Here is a 17,424-nt window from a genome sequence, read left to right on the forward strand (position 1 = left end):
TGTTGATAGATCTTTAGTATGGAAATATGTCACATCTTTATCTCCAGGATTATTTTTAAAATAAAGGGCATAAAATTCTGGAAATTATGATAGAAGCAAGAAAAAAAATTCACTCATTTTCCATCCCTGATTCCTTTTTTTAAAAATGTGGAATCAGGTGACCTTCATCACTGTAGTATTCTAATTTCTTCCATTTCTTCCTGAATGAATATGGGCCAAAAGATGGTTGGCTATGATGCCATTTGTCATAGGTTCACCACCATCAGCAAAATAAAAAATGTAGACAAGATAGTATGGAGAAAACGATGGACATGCACTTTTTGGAGCAAAAACTTGAAAAGGTGTCTCATTATACCAAAGGTGGCTCAGGAGTAGTTACTAGTGCTCCAATAACATTCTCATCACTGGGCATACTGACATATCAGTGACACTCAATAAGTATTCAATAAATGACAAATGAAAAATAGTCTCAAGGGAGTAGATGCCTACTCTAGAAAAAAGGCAATTTAGTAAACATTCTAGGATGAAGATGTGTATTTCCTAGCAACAGTGGCTTAATCTATGCCTAGAACATAAATACATACAAATACACACATACACTGAAGATAGATGCTTGAAGTAATGTTGGATCTTCATGCTCGATTTCCAAAATGCCATCCTCTTTTATCTATATTCTACTCATTCTCTGATGGAACAGACCAAAGTCCACCGTGCTGCTATCCTCTGTCTTCAATGGCACCCTCTGCCTGTGTCCCTGAATCGTCCCTGCACGGTATCTCCTACTGAGTTTCAATGTGTATAACCTATTTATTCAACCATATTTTAAGGGATTCACACCTTTTGTCTCCATAGGAACTAGCACAGTGTTGCACATATTATGGGTGCTCAATATTTGTCGAATGTATGGCTAAAATCAGACCAGCTCTTGCACCATGCAAATATGAACGGTACAGAGTAGGACTTATTATTAAGCTAAGATCCTGGGGGACAGACAGCTGTATGTGGGGGAAAGCTCTCTATTATAATTTAGATGGTCAGGCCACAGATTGGGTCTTAAGCACAGGTGTACTACTTTCCTTAGTACCTAAGAAACGGAGAACATATGTTCCAGTGTCGAGTTTCCCCACTTTGGTATATTCTATAAATATCACTGAAGGAGAAGGGCTGTGCCCACTTTCTTTATTTAAGTAATCTAATCCACATTACACACACAAAAAGCTTATGATACCAGACTATGAAAACCAAAATAATAACGTAGGCCTGGGGGCAGGAATCATTTTCTCCAAGGTATATTGGTTTTTGAGTGCTTAGACACCAATAAGAAAAAATTTTGCTATTTTCTTTTCCTAGGAACACAAAATATTTAATTGGGTGCGTATTTTAAAAAAGAGGAAAACTCATTTAGAAATGACCTACTTCATTCTTATGAAAGGATTTTTAAATGTGTTTCAGAATTGGGCCCTATAGCTATTCATTTCTCATTCTAAGGTGGTTTTAATTTTTTAATTTATGACAGTCACATGTATAGTGTGACCCACAGGTTGAACTCCTCCCGGCCTGAATTTTCTATGGGAGCTGCTGTGTTTTTAAAACCGAATGCTGAGTCCTTTCTATGATATTCTCCATCAAGCATCTAACTCAGATGCAACCGTGCAGGAACAATACAATATCCACATCAACTAGGAAGAGAAACACAAAACATTTTCCTAAGATGATTACAGGAAAAAAGCTTGATCCAACTGGGAGACAGGGGCTAAAGCTATCAACAAACACAGAAGCAGGTAATTTTATGTATACCTAAGTCCCAAAGTCAGCTAACTACAAAGAAAGTAAAAAACAAGACACAACAAACAAACCCACCCTACAATGGCAGCAGATTTTTCTTCTAGTTTCTGAAGGAATCTGCATAAAGGCCTCTTACCAGAGCTCATGGCTGGCTGTCTCTGTCTTTTAACAAAGGATTCCAAGGGCAATATAAATTATGCAGTTTGTGCTTCCATATGACAGCATATATCTTCATGAATGAAACCACACGGACAACTTGACATGATAAGGAAAGAACGGCTTGCCAATAGCAATAGTTGAAATCGAAATTGCTCAGGTGTGGTGGCTCTTGCCTATAAACCTAGCACTTTGGGAGGCAGAGGTGGGAGGATTGCTTGAGGCCAGGAGTTCAAGATCAGCCTGAGCAACATAATGAGCCCCCCTCCATCTCTACAAACAAATTAAAAAATTAGCTGGGCATGGTGGTGCACACCTGTAGTTCCTAGTTACTCAGGAGGCTGAGGCAGAAGAATCCCTTGAGCCCAGAGCTCAAAGTTGCACTGAGCTATGATGATGGCAACAGAGTGAGACCCTATCTCAAAAAAAAAAAAAAAAAATTATGTATGGTCAGAGCCTATGGCTAAGCCTAGGCTCTGAATGGCTCCCAATCCAATTTTATCCCCCAAATTGTCTTTTGTTTGCAAAGAAGTTCTAACGACATTATAAAGGCTGAATAGTCGTAAAGCCACAACAATGTTGATTTGGCAAATTGACATTACGTACAGATGCTTCTCAACTTACGATGGGGTTATGCCCCAATAAACTCATCCCAAGTTGAGAATGCATGTAATACACCTAACCGCCTGAACATCACAGCTAAGCCTCGCCTACCTAAAATGTGCTCAGAATATCACATAAGCCTACAGCTGGGCGAAAATCATCTAACACAAAGCCTATTTTGTAATAAAGTGTTGAAGATCTCATGTAATTTATTGAATACTGTAGTGAAGGTGAAAAACAAAATGGCTGGATGGGTACAGTTTCTACTAAATGTGTATCCCTTTCTCACCATGGTAAAACAGAAAAATCCTGAGTTGAACCATTATAAATTGGGGACGGTCTGTCTGCATTCCTTTCAGGACTTTAGAGTAAGGCCACCTGAGAGGTGTGCCTCCATGTGTAGCTCACCGGCCTTGCTCCATGCATGGAGAAAGTGCCCTGCACGCCACATACGTGAGGCAATGAGTCTGGGTGGGCACGGGAGAGGCTCAGACTGGGTTTACAATTCTTCTCTTTCAAGGGTCTCCAGAATGAAGCTTCAACATGTTTTGAGGGAGTCAGGTGGCTCGGAACAGAATGCCAGTCTGCCTCCCTAACAAGGGGAACAATTTGATTATCCTGGTTATGGAAGATAAAAGATAACACTGGAACACTTCCTTTCAGAGAAATCGGAAATTGACTATGACTTTTTGAGTTTAAAAATATATTTCTATTGCATGTGTACATTTTCCTTGTAATGAAACTCTGACCTGGGGAATGGGTTTCAGTTATTGCATTTGACTGGGAGAAAAGAAATAGATGACTGTGGACTTCTTCTTCTTCTTCTTTTTTTTAAGCTCAGGCTTTATGCTACTGTCACTGGACATGGCTGTTGAGGCTTTTAAGGCTAATGGTGGCTGTAATGTACCAAACAGTGCAAGAGAGAAGAGGTGGGAATTAATTTAGGTATCCATTTGTCAGGATTCAGTCTGGAAGGCTTTTTTAGGAGCCAATCTAAATCTAGGGGATAGTCTGGACCTTTAAAATGGGACACAGAATCATTCAGCTCCATAACCTTTAATCTGTTTGGAGAGAGGAGCAAATGTTAAATTCTACGAGTGTACTCTCTGGGCAAGATAAATATATATAAGACTACTTGTTAAGACACGGTAAGTCTAGAATATCCCATCCATTAAGACAGCGGATTCGGCGATGTTGTTTCAGTAGCAATTTTAGTTTAACTACTCTTGGGTGTGCCAGTGAGAATCTGGACATTCATTACCGCAAATGTGTTCTGTGTGTAGAAAGGGTAAAGGGCACCCTATGAGATCATCTTACATTACCTTGAGCTGAGAGGCCAGGAGCCGAGAGGCAGAGCAAAGACAAGCTACCTTTGATGTGGACAGAGCTACCTTTGATGTGGACAGAAATATAGCATTGTTTATTTTTAAAATTTCCTCTTAAATGGAGTCTCTGCAGTCGGAACTGTGATAACAGTGAGTTGTAGCTGTTTGAGGACATAAGATTAGCTTTAGTCTGGAGTGAAGGATTAAGAGCTGTGAACTGAAGCGACTCCACTGAGTTGCTGAGATTGATTGTGAGGGGGGGAGGAGTTCAGGGAGTGTTAAGAAAGGTCTTAAAAAAATAAAAGCCCCAGTTACTGAGAAGCCCAGCCACAAATGAAAAGTGTTGTTCCATATGAAAAAGAAATGTGGTGTTTATACACTCAGTGAATAAGGCCTTGACTGCCTTAAGATGTAAACCTGGATAGCTACCTAGATGGAACCTTCTACAGTGAGAGGTAATAAAGACCAGCTCATACCTGGGCAACTTCTACTAAGACAAAACAGACCACTGATGGGTTTTCCTGAAGGGTTAACATATGCAGGGCAGTGGGGAATTAGGTGATGTCATTTATACTGACATTCAAAGGGCCTTTTACAGGAAGCTTTATGAAAACCTGGTAAAAAGAGCACAAGCCTAATGCAGTTTACAAACTGGGTAAGAGGTAAGAAATCAGAAAAGGTAAGGACCTAGTCTTAGTGAAACAAGCTGATAGCGTGGTGGCTCTGGAAATCAGAGTTAGGAAGGAGCACCTTTGATATGCTTATGAATGGCAGAGAAAAAACTGGAGGAACTGATTCACTATGAGGAGCTGATTCACTATGCTAACGAGCTGAGTTTACTTAAGAAGCAGAAGGAAGTCACAAAAAGCTGAAACAGAAACACACACAGACAAGCATTTAGGAAGCAGCCTGGATGGGGCTGAGCTTAGAGTGAGACACAAAAACCAATTGATGGATTTTCAGAAGATTGAAAATGAAGTGCTGGCACTGATGGTTTCGTAACCAATGTTTAGAAAAATCCTCAATAGTGGCTTAAATAAGGGTTTTCTTTGTTCCACTGTAATGGGTAGAAAGGTGAAGAAAACTGAGATTAGGCAATCTATTGTTACATTCCATCAGCTGATGAGGCCTCCTCCTTCACTGCACACTTTGCATTTTTGTCATCTCTATCTTGCGGACCCCTATGAAATTGAAAATGTCTCTAGAATGACAATGTAAAGGACAGCTGCTGTACCTAGGGCACTAAAGGGGAGATGACCATGAAGAGTAAGGAGTGAGATATCCAGTGTTCATAAAGAAGTGCAGTAACACCTTTGTGTACCGGGGCACACTGGCTGGGTACCAGAGTCCTTGCAATGTCGCCAGATAACAGAATGAAGTGGAAAAGTTACTTTTTCAAGAGATTTTTTTCTTTTCTCACAGAATAATTCCTTTTACCTGTTTCCGTGGTAGGTCCCTGTAAACGGTGGGTGGGGAAGGCCTTATCTAAGGAAATCCTGCACGTCAAGGTGACATAGTGCAGCCATAACCTTTCCTACTTCGGTGGGCAGAAGGGACTCCGTGGTTCCTAGACAAGCAATGTCAAGCAACAGAGAGCACCACTGGATACCAGGAAGGGCCGGATGGCACACCACCTCCCTCAATGGCAGTCATGAACAAGAGACAGCGAAACTCACGCTGAATCAGAGTTTCAGACGCTCCAAAGGGATAAAGCTGCGGACACAGAACCATTGCAGTCGCCTTTTCCACTCCTCCACCATGCGACTGAGGGCAGGGAGGGGTACGAGAGTGCTCAGCATGGAAAAGACAGCGACTCCTTCTGATCTTTTGTGACTATCCAGGCAATACAAACAGGTAGCAACACTGTCAGCAGGCACTCTCTGGAGCAGGAAGGATGACTATGCATCTTGGAGCATGGCCAAATAGGCATGTTCAAGTTAGGTGTGTGTATTTTCCTTCCCTTTGGATGAGATGAAATTAAGACAGGGACAAGATCCAAAGCCACAATACTTACCATTTCTTCAACGGTAGCTAAGCAGAGGCTATCGGCGTGTTCTCTAGTAGCCAGGCTGCCATTTTTCCTACCATTTGGCTTTGAATACTGATGCTTAAAAAAGAACTCCCTTATGCAAAAGCTGCAAAATATCTGCTCTACTGTTAAATGCTTGGATGTTAAAGATTTTCTGAGGTTCTTCAGATTCAACTTGAGAACATAGTACCTAATGTCTCTGGAGTTCCAAAATAAAGGAACAATAAAATTCCAAGGATTTCCAGGGAACTTTTAGGCTTCTTTTTATACATACCAGAAAGACAATATACATTCAGGACATTTTCAGTGGTAATGAAGGTACCATACCTGTGATGATGGTAAGGATGGTGGTGGTGGTGGTGGTGGTGGTTGTTGTGGGAGGAGGGATAGTTGTGGGGGGATCTGGATAAAAAAAAAAAGGAAAATCAAACCCACAATGCTGAACACAACAATGATCAGTAATGACAAAACAAAGGCATGAGGACATTGAGATGTTTGTTTGATGACTTCCCCCTTTTTAACCCCGGAGTTCTCTCTCCCTGAAGATTTATGTCTTGTAATTATATCCCAGAGCCTTAGTTGGAAGAGCTAAGAAAAGAAGAAAGAGATTTTTTATTAATGAAGTGAATTAGGGATGAGGAGAAAAGTGAAGTAGAGAAGGGAGGAGAAAAATCAAAATATAGGACACTCCTCTCCCCTACCAGATTTCAAAGGTGAGGTTGAATCAGCTCCACACCAAGAGGGCTACAATGGCTGTCATTCCATTTATGCTTTTACAGATGGGAGGAAGGAGGAGATGGTCTGCTCTATTTAAAGGGCTCGTATCAGCCGAGGATGAGTGTGCCCTGCACACTTGCTCTCTAGGACTGTTAACTTCATTATTCTCCATCAATACATCCCAGCAGGAAGCAAAACTACTTCTACACTTGTAATAAATACAAAGAAGAGAGAATGTCACCACTAAATATCAAGTTGCGGGCATGTGAGATTTTACCGAGATTTTATTTTTTTAAAAGTCAATAAATTTTACAACTTATAAATATTAATAAGTTGCCTTTGCTCATGTTAAAAGCTTGACCTAAGTGGACTACAGTGATAAAACTGAAAGAACGTTTTCCATCTGGTAAACAAGAGAACTAAATATAACCGAGGCTCGACCCTCAAAGCCAGGAACCCGATAGGGAAGCCTCTGTCAGATATTTGATATACTGTATATTCTTCTATCATTTCAAAAATTATTTGGAGACACGGGAAGGGCAAATATGAAAGAGAAAAAAAAAGTCTAAGCCCAAATGATCAAACTGAATGTGTTAAATTGTCAGCAAGACTTTGAACTAAGCAATCATTCTGCTATAATAGAGCATGAGACGATTTGAAAGCTTTTGATTTTAAATTTTATCTAAAGCACGTCAACTTTTTCTCCCTGACACATCTGGTGTCCTTTTATCTTCAAGTGAGCTCTCAGATTGTCTAATTAATACATCAAAACTTTAATTATATACTGCACCTTTATTGGGTTTGGTACAACTTCCCGAAAGTTTATGAAAACATTATTTTGCTGCTTGGTAAGTCTGCTTAGAACGATTCCTACCATTGATCAATAATCCAAGGTTTTAATTTTCCTCACAAGCTGCCTCTCTCACACAAACACACCTGGATGGATTTGATAGGGAAGAGTTGAGAGCAAACTGCTCTGTTTTAGGGAGTCTCCCCTCCTTTAAGTTGGAGACACAATTAGTTTAAGGTACTGTTTAAAGAAAGCAGCCTCACATGAGTCCACAAAGGATCCCATTAAAAAAAAAATCTCATTCTCCTCCAAGAAGTAGAGACGATTAAGTAAGTAATTTTGAACTACCTTTTAACAAGAACAATAGGATGAGAAATACTGTAATTCAGGCAGTATGTTCAGTCTTGCTCCTTCGCACGTCTTATGGAGGCCACAGGTGGGGAAGCATTTTGTGACCTGGCAACTCGTTTGGATGCTCCTACATACCTGCTGCAGGTGGCGGAGCCAATACAGATGGAGCAGGTGCACTGACCCCCATGCCCGGTACTAAAGACACCTGCTCCCTCCACTATACAACAAAACGGCACCCACACAGGTGCCTGCTGCCCAGCGTGGGGTCGGTTAATGTGGTTTTTCTATTTTGCCTGAATTATAATATTTACCATCAAAAAAGAACATTTGCACCTGGCAGACTTCCCCTTGTTATCTTATAATCCTATTTCTGTACCTATTTCTAAAAGTATTGGCATAAAGTGTGTGATGTCCATGATATAAGAAAAGTGGACCTGAAGGTGATTTGAAAATATGATTATGAACCAAGGGGTGGGTGGACCAGACTAACGAGGGCACAGACTTCAGAGAAAGGTCACCAGTCCCTCTGACTTTGTGACAATCACACACTTTCAATTATCTTCATCACTACTGGGGCCACTGTTGTCCTTCACATCTAGCTCAAGTGACCTGAATGAATTAGATTCTACTAACAGGTATAACCTCAGTGCTTAGATCAACTGTAGGAGGAAGAGCAATGTAAGGCCATTATGTAAGAAAATACAGAGTCTGAGCTAATGAGCTGTGTTTGACACATAGAGGCTAAAAGAACAAAACCACTGGGGGCCCAGGCTAGATTCTTCATATATAGAAGTTACTTCCAGAAAATTCAACATTCTAGAGGCATGTCAAACTTTTAGTTCATAAAGTACTTCAGAAATTACTGTAGTACTATAATAAATAATCTTTGGAAAGAAAATCTACCTACTACCTTCACAAATTGCTAGGATATTGAATAGTAATACCTGAAGTTACTATTCTAGCCTATCATTCCAAGCATTGCTACTACCATGTTTCCCTGAAAATAAGACCTACCCATAAAATAAGCCCTAGCAGGATTTCTAAGCATTTGCACAATATAAGCCCTACCCCGAAAATAAGACCTAGTGATGGGCGTGGCTACGCAGCCTATCTGCACAACCCATGCATTTCGTCAGGGAGGGGTAAAGAAGAGCAGCCCTTCTCATCTGCCCCATCGTGACAGATACTATCCCAGAGGTGACCAGAAGAGTGCAGGCAGCCCCACCAACAAGGGAGGCTCCCCCTGTCAGGTCCCGGCCATCCTATGCGTGCTGCAAGCTGAGGCTTTGAGGGGAAAATAACACATCCCCTGAAAATAAACCCTAGGGTGTCTTCTTGAGAAAAAATAAATATAAGAACTTGTCTTATTTTCAGGGAAACACGGTAGTACCGACTAAGGAGGGCAGGAAGTATATTGTAGATCTATCAAATCCTTAGACAAGGAGAGGTGCACCATCTTGGGCTAGGAAGACATGTGTATGTAGCTGTCTCTGCCTAAACAGGTGGGTCTCTATGTTTCTTGCCTTTCGAATAATGCACTCTGGGCCAGAAAGTTTATTCCAATAGGATCATCTTATATTGGAGAGAACTGTTCTATTGGAAAGCAGCAAGAATAAGAGAATTTACAAAGAAAAACTTTGCTGTGGACTTTAGAGTCAAAGTATCATGGTTCCAAAACATATTTAGTAACCTGGTGAAGTTGGGCAAAGTTGTAGCCTTTCTAAATGTCATTGTATCATCTGTAAAATGGGATGATGATAATGCTTACCTCATGGTGTTATTGTTGAGGTTAGAGGAAATCATGCATGTAAAACTGTCACCACAGGGCATGGAACAAAGTAAGCACTCAACAAATGCCAGCTATTAGCTACTGTCGAAAATTATTCAAATATAACTATCTGTCCATCAGATCCACAAACTGCTTCTCATCTTGAGATGCAAAAGCAGTAGGTACAATAAATCAAAGCCGCTTTCCCAAATAACCTAGTCTTCTCAATCAGAAAACATATAATAGACTGGTCGAAATAGACTGGTCACTGCTCTTGAAACTCTGCAGTCTGTAAAAAGAGCCGGACTGAAAGTCTGTAAACTCGGGCCACAGCAATGGAGGGGACGCCCAAGAGGCACAGCCCAGGGTGTGAAGAGGGCATGTGTGGAACAAAAGGGAGGAATTTACCTTCCACCCCTGCTGAACAGTCTGAGCAGAGGCGGCTGAGGGTCCCAGCCCTCTCGCCTATAAGAAGAGCCTTCGCGTGGACTTCCTTAACTATTGGGGAAAATCAGTGTCGTCATGTGTGAGCCATGGACAGCTTTGGGAGTGTGCAAAGAAAACATACTTCCAAAGTCTACAAATAACGTGATGAGGCACGATCTTTTAATTTTGCATTATGCTAAGGGGAAAAACCCCTCAGGTATCGGCTAAGGATTATATTTTAATATCAACGTAGATATGGTGTAAAGCATGCTTCTACTTGATTAAAAAGACTGCCACTTCTATTTTCTTCATAAGGAAAGTGCCCAGGTTCTAAGAAATTACGGTGTAGATATTCCACATGTATATAATTTATGTGTCTATGCATACATTCATATATACTTAGATTATTTACACTACTGACATGAGGAAAGAAATAGCCCCTGTCACATACACATTCAAATATTTATAACACATTGAAATTTTGATGTCTCTGGTTACCCATTCCGTGTCATGTCAGTTCATGACTATTTTTCTTGATATAAAACTAACTAAACTCTTAGAAGAGACTAAATTTGATACCATAAAATGATATCAGAAAACTAGAGAGGGCATGCACTCCTCAACTAAAAAGAAAATATTCACCACACACAAAATCAGTAATAAGATATAAATGGGAGATAAGTTTAATATGCCTGCAACATAGTAGATGCTCAATAAATGTCTGTTGATTAGAGAATGAAACTCATGATGCTCTGTTTTAATAATCTTACAAAAAGGATACTAAGAAAATAGACAAATTAAGAAAAAAAAAAAGGCTTTTGTGTCCAAAGCAGTAGGTGGAGATGGTTTGTGTAGCAACCAAGGACTTTGTATTTGTTCTGAGTATTTACTGTCTTGCAATATCTTTTGGAATTTAATAGCTTCATGCTGAAAATAGGATAGTTCTGCTCATCAAAGCAGGAGAAAGGTTAGCCCAGGTATCAGAAAAATACCACTGGGAATAAACTTTCTGAGCTGAAAAGCCCCTAATTGGTAAGGCTGGATCTCTCAGTCATTACTTCCCACGGAATCTCCACGGCTCGTGCCCGGGGACACAGCTTTCGTCCTCAGCATGACCGGGGACTGTAATCTGGTGGGAAATCCCCAGGATTGGAGGGAGAGAGGAAAAGTCACTGCCATCCCAGGTGGAGACACCAGGGTCCACCTCAGGCCAGGCTTCTTTAAGTTCTTGAAGGAAACCCACCGGTTTTTGGTTTTCAATTTGACCAAAAGCTTTGGGAGTGAATCACAGGTAGCAGCTACACGTGAATGACTCTAGCAGAAGAGCATTTTATCTTCTCACGTACCGTATACATACAGCATATAATCCGAGTGAGCTTTCCCCACTGTGTTTGAAGCTTCACAGCGGTATGTACCATTATCTGTTTTGTTTAGGTTATTGATGAACAGGTTGGGCCCAGACAGTACGGCGTGTTGAGGCATTTCATCATCGACTCTCACCCAAGTTACCATCACAGGCCTGCAGCGCAAAGGGGAGAAAGACAAGTTGTATTATTATTTCCCACCAAGACGTCTGCATCAAACTTCTCACCCACGCGTTAAATGAATCACATGCAGGGTGACACAATTAAAGAGGACCTACTGGAGATATTTTAAGTTCACGGAATTACAACCCTGAAGTCTCCAAAAATCTGTTTGGAATACAATTTTTTTTTTTTTTTAAAAACACAGTCAGGTGTTGAAAAACTCTGAACAGACCACAGGCAGGAGTCTTACTAGTTTCTAATTCATCTTCAACGAATCAGCACATAAACCTATGTGCCCTATTTATATGCCCTGCTGTGTGGCTTCACACCAACTCAGACAGGATAGAGCTCACCCATTGTTAATCATCTCATTAATTAGGAAAAAAAAGTCAAGTTCTTGGCTAGTGATACATGCATTCATCTGATGGTTACTAATACCCCAAGACTTGCTTAGGAGCCACTTGTGATTTTTTAAATGGATTTTGAGCTTCACCAAAAGGAATGGACTTTTATATCTGAACAGCACTTTCTTCTGGCCTCTGCTGTTTGAAAAACCACTTCTGGTTCTGGGAAGATGCAATCATTTCTTCTCCCCTTAACCCCTCCTGACAACCTGCTTCCCCCTATCCAAGAAGCCACTGTTGTCTCTGATGCCCTGGTCTGTCTGTTCCTTAGCAAACTGCCCTTGTTTGCGGGCTCTCCAAGGTCCACACATTGAGAAGACCTTTCCCCACGTGTGCGCACCTACAGTCCTCCAAGCTTGGGGCAGGACTCACAGGTGAACCGCCATGGAATGCATCTCCACATGGATTCATTAGGTCCTACAGCACTTGCTCATCGGAGACATGTTTGTTTTGGGGAGTTAAAGTACCACATTTGTATCCATCCGTAAAAAGCAAATTTTACAAAATTCACCAGAGCCCAAAATGCACACACACCAAGTATCTTTCAGACTCACTGAATTAAAGCTTTCGTTTTTCAATGCATCCTCCCTCAGTCTCCTATGAAATCGAGGCCACATCCAGGATTGTGCCTGGAAACTTGTGTTTTAAAGGAAGGACAAAAGAGATTCCAGCGCAGAAGTGACTTCCTTCCAGTTCCTACGGCTACCTCTAGGAGCAAGTGACACGACAAGAGCCCCGTGCTTAATGATGAACGGATACTCAAGTTAGCCTTGTCAAGTAGCATTCCGATTTTCAAATAGGATGTGAAGTCACCATTTTTCTTTAATTACACATGGGTTTGTCATCACAACCCAGTAAATTATTTAAAAATTAGTACTGCATATGTCCTCCTTGTAGGCGATGTCAAATGGGTCTGCCTGGCAATCAGACCTAATGTCCTGCTGCTTGACAGCTGAAACAATCAGTGGGGGTAAGTGCTGAGAATATGCACAACATTTAATGGCAAGTTAAATTACCATTTTTATTGTGTGCAATTTCTTGAGAAAATAAATAGGTAATATGCTAGAAGGGATAGCAGCAGAGTAATGCGAGCCTGCTCACACAACCATATACCCACCCGCTCCTATTTGAGAGGAACAAACAAATACCCTCTCTGGCGTAAATGTCCTGGAGGAAACATGTAATTTACTGTCCTCGCGGCACATTCAATTGAACGCAGTACCTTCTTCAGGGGAAAAATACAAAAACAAAATATAGGTTAGCAAGCCATACATTGTAGATGTGGTTAATGTGGCTGAGTATAGGTGTTGCAAGTGGCAAGAGGCCCCTGAGATTTTTTTTTTTCCCTCCATTGGATTGTTTTGGGGGAAAAAAAAAGGTAAGCTGCTAATTAGGGCATAATTCAAACAGTTTACAAAAAGAAAGGTCTGAATCTTTGGCAGCGCTCAAAAGAGAAAAAGACCGCTCTGCTGAAGCTTGAAGCATTCAAAACCAAATAACTTGGGAACACCAGAGGGAAAGCAAAACAGAACCAAGACCTCCTCCCACCTCCTAAAGGTCATCTTTAAAACTCCACATGGTTAGAACAGACACAAGGAAATTCTAGCCCATGGAGAGGCAAGCACAAAAAGAGGGAGGGTTGAAATGAGAAGAGACAACCGGCAGCAGCCAGGCTCCCCTATGGTTCTCTGGTCTGTTGTCATAGGTCATTCCTTAGCTGTAACGGGGAGATTTCTTTCCAAAGATTTTGGGGGAAGCTTTGTTACGATGCTCTGAGTTCTTTGTATGAAAACTGTGATGATGTTGGTTAGCAAAACTCTCCGAGGAAAAAAACAAATCATACCACAGGGACAGCAGAGGGAGCTCAGTGCTGTTTTTTTTGTTGGGTACCACTAAAATTTGAGTGCCCTTAACCTCGACATTGACACATTCTTCCATTTTCTGATTCCATGGGTTGTTTTTCCCTTAGGAAACAGCTAAAAACAATCTTTACTAGAAAGATGAAAAACCTCCCCTCCACTAAGTAAACAATAATATTTCGTGTGGTACCGCTATGTGGCTTTTTATCCTGTGTTAGTGATAACATATGTAGTTTCTGTACTTCACGTTGGATCACTTAGTAGGGCAAGCGAAATAGCTCCTTTATACTTTCCATAAAATAAGAATCTTAGTGGGTTCTTCTTTTTCTCTTATGCAACGGTGTATATATTCTCCTTTGAGAAAAGTTCCTGAACCTTTCCTTACAACAAAAATATTTCTAGGAGTTAAATATGACACTTTTCTTTGAGGGAAGGAGATATAAAATTAAAGGTGGGGCAAATTCATTTTCCTACCGCTGGCCCTAAACATAGCAGCTTCATGTAAGTCTGAAAACCATCTCCCTAGTGGCTTAGACATTAACACAGAAGGTGGCAGATATATCATTAGATTGTGGGCACACTAAAAATTTATTAGGATTATTTTTTTCTGTGAGAGAGAAAATAGTCCTGACAATCATGTTGATGATAATAAAATAGAATTAGCTGAGATTTCAATCTTAGCTGGCATTTAATTTTTCTCCCAATCCTGACCATTATGAACCACAGATATTTACTCCCTTCTTTCACTGAACATTCTTTATTTCCTGAGAATCTTCCATCCTTTGCAGCAGGAGACAGGTGACAGGCCAATGAGTTGTGAACGCACATCTCTGTGTTGTGACATTCACTGCTCATGACCCTCTGCCACCCTCGGCCTTCAGAACTTACTGGGGCTTCCCGATGGCTTCACATGTTAACTCAAGCGCGTCCCCTTCCCGGGTTAGGCCTTGTAGAGGATAAGTCATCTGAATATGCACTTGAGGCTTATCTGTGTGACAACAACACAAAGTATAATGTTTAGCAAATGGTATCACCAGGCACAATCAGACTTGCATGCTGCCTCAGAACCCACAGTACCAGCACTGACTCTCTCCCATCCGCAAGCCTTCAGTAACACCCTTCTAATTAGTTAGTAATCCTGGCATTTGCTTAAATTAAATCGACTAATAACTCTAAGGAGTGAACCGCGAATAGATAAGAGATTCATAAGCCAACTGCGCCACATCAAACATTTCCTGTGAAATACATTTTGTTACATTGAAGTTTATCTCCAAACTCACTCAAGCTAAAGGAAACTCATTTGCCTTCATGCTGAGGTGAAGCCACAGATATTTGTGGTGCTCAGAATTGATACATTTTATCATATATCATATATTACTATGTGACAATAAGTTGTGACACTGCATATTAATAAGTTTGCCTCTTCTCTGCTCTTGTTTTCAAACAGGGAAGGCAGAACTTCTGAATTCCACTCCAGTGGCTTTAAGAAGAAAGAACTGGGGGTTTTGCTGGCCTCTAATGAAACTCTTTGACATCGCAGTGCAACTGTTTAAGAAGAGAGGACCCGAACATTTACTCAGAGCCTACTATCATAGGAACCATCACTGGTGGGAGAGTAAGCCCATGTTTAGGGATGAGAACTCTGGTACCCACAGAAAGAAGATACTCATCCAAGATCACAGAGATAACCTAATGAGAGACAGCCCCATGGAATATATGTATGTTGGGATGGATTTGTTTCAAAACTAAATTTCCCAATGGCAACACAGAAATTAAAGCCAAGTATAGCTTCCCAATGCAGTGAAATACTTAGGTAAGTGATGTAAGCATTCTTATTTCTCCTAGCTACTTAAAACTGTGTGCTTGTGTGGGGGTATAGGTACGGGAGATGAATGATGGGAGGTGAAGGGAAGAGGAAGAGAAGTTGAATAAGTTAGAATTAACATGGATACACATACAAATACATTTACAAATAAACCTGGAATGGAATTAGGAGACTTTCTTTTCTGTGTTGAACTAACAAGCTATTAATCCCTAAATCAGTTTTTCTCATTTAATTCCGTGGCTCTGTAAATGCATATTTTTGGAAATGTACCCAAGAGTAATAAATGTGAGAGGGCAAGACATCAGTTGGCTGAAAGGTCAAAACAATTACCATAGTTTTACTTTCTCAGACAATCATACCACCTAAACAACAGCCCCTTGGCCTTTTACAAGCAGTGGTGAGCTCATTAACATTCATCCTATGGAATGAGGGAGAAGAGGGAAATATGGCCGGGCTCAACCAGTCTCACCCTGTACACAGCTACCTACGCTGCACAAGGAAGTCCTCTCTGGAGATGGCTGCTTTCCAGATGCATTTTTATAGTCTCTTTCCCATCTCAGATTTTTCTCTCATGTCTCTGAAAACCGTGTGGCACTCAAAACCTTTTAAAAGAGCCCCCTTGCACACCCACCAGTGTGCACTTCACACTGTGAATTGGTAGCGCTCTCTGAGAAGCTAAGTCACTCGCCAGGGAGCGTAACGCTAACAGGCCCAGAAGCTCCAGCTGACCCCTGCAAGTAATACGCTTCTATTCTTGGACGTGCCGGCAAAGAAAATGTTTAAGAGCAAAGTAGCATAGAGGTTTCTCCAGATTCCGATAACTGGGTTGGGAAGGTGGCCATTAGGGAAAGGCAGAAATAAGGATAAACACGATGACCTTGAACTAGCACCGGCTGCTGGGCTGAAGCAAGGGCTCCTCTCCCTTTTAGAGACAGAGACCACGTCGAAGGCTACAACTACTCGGCAACACACAAGGGTCTATTATTTTTGGTGGTGTAACACACACACACACACACACACACACACACACACACACACACACACACACACAGCCAGTTGGTGATTAAATAAAGGTAAGAAAAAAATTAGTGGGGGAAGGTTATGGCACTGAACACGTGGATAACAAAAGACTTGCAGCCTCATAGTTCACACTCAGGAATAGCAGCACTTACGGAGTTCCTGGTTAGGGGACCTCTGTCACTCTTACCCATGAACCATTCTGGGTGAGGCTAAATTTAAAGCCCCAAATTTGGGCTGAAGTGTAACATTTGCTTATAGGTTAATCTCTGATCCATGGAAGGGCTGCATTTTTCATGCACTGCTGACTTTGGCCCATTAATTAAGGAGAAGCAGAATGCTTGCTAGCTTATGTGGAAGGTTTTTTTTTTTTTTTTTCTTCCTTCTCCTTCCTTGTGTAATTTAAAGCAAATAGAGAGGGCATATTTTTCAGCATGGTGCACTAAGGGTTTTACATGCTCAACTTCCATTAATAATAAAGAGAGTGTTGAAAAACCTAATCCACCCTGCCTCTTCAGTACCACTAAGTCTGTTTCAGTTAAATGCTTTTTTTATGTTCCTAATGAGCTGTTTACCAGTTGTCAATTACTCACATAAATTAGGAAGAACAAGCTAAGGACTTGCTATGGTACCTGGAACTTATTTTAAGAATGATATACTAAAACTCAGAAAATACACCTTCAGTTTTGATGGCTGACTTTCCCAATTTACTCTTCAGGTTTCTGGAGAAACATCTACCATCTACTCATGGGTCCAGCTGCCACAGTTACCTTAATAGCTGGCTGAAAAGGTAAACATTAATCTTGCTTGTATTATACAGAAAAACGTCTCCCTCTGTTGACA

At 41.0% G+C, this 17,424-nt stretch overlaps 1 protein-coding gene across 1 annotated transcript in view; it reads right to left on the bottom strand.

The window, feature by feature from the left end:
• Positions 1-17,424, bottom strand: part of CADM1 (cell adhesion molecule 1) — a 721,502-nt gene that overhangs the window by 26,463 nt on the left and 677,615 nt on the right. Inside the window, exons 7-9 of the mRNA XM_012748005.2 lie at positions 14,628-14,727; positions 11,297-11,469; positions 6,226-6,300 (exon numbers count right to left, since the gene is read on the bottom strand). Of these exons, the coding sequence (XP_012603459.1) occupies positions 6,226-6,300; positions 11,297-11,469; positions 14,628-14,727 (348 nt within the window). The remainder of the gene's footprint in view (positions 1-6,225; positions 6,301-11,296; positions 11,470-14,627; positions 14,728-17,424) is intronic.

Source organism: Microcebus murinus, chromosome 4 (assembly GCF_040939455.1).
Source record: "Microcebus murinus isolate Inina chromosome 4, M.murinus_Inina_mat1.0, whole genome shotgun sequence".
In the NCBI taxonomy this organism is placed as follows: Eukaryota; Metazoa; Chordata; class Mammalia; order Primates; family Cheirogaleidae; genus Microcebus; species Microcebus murinus.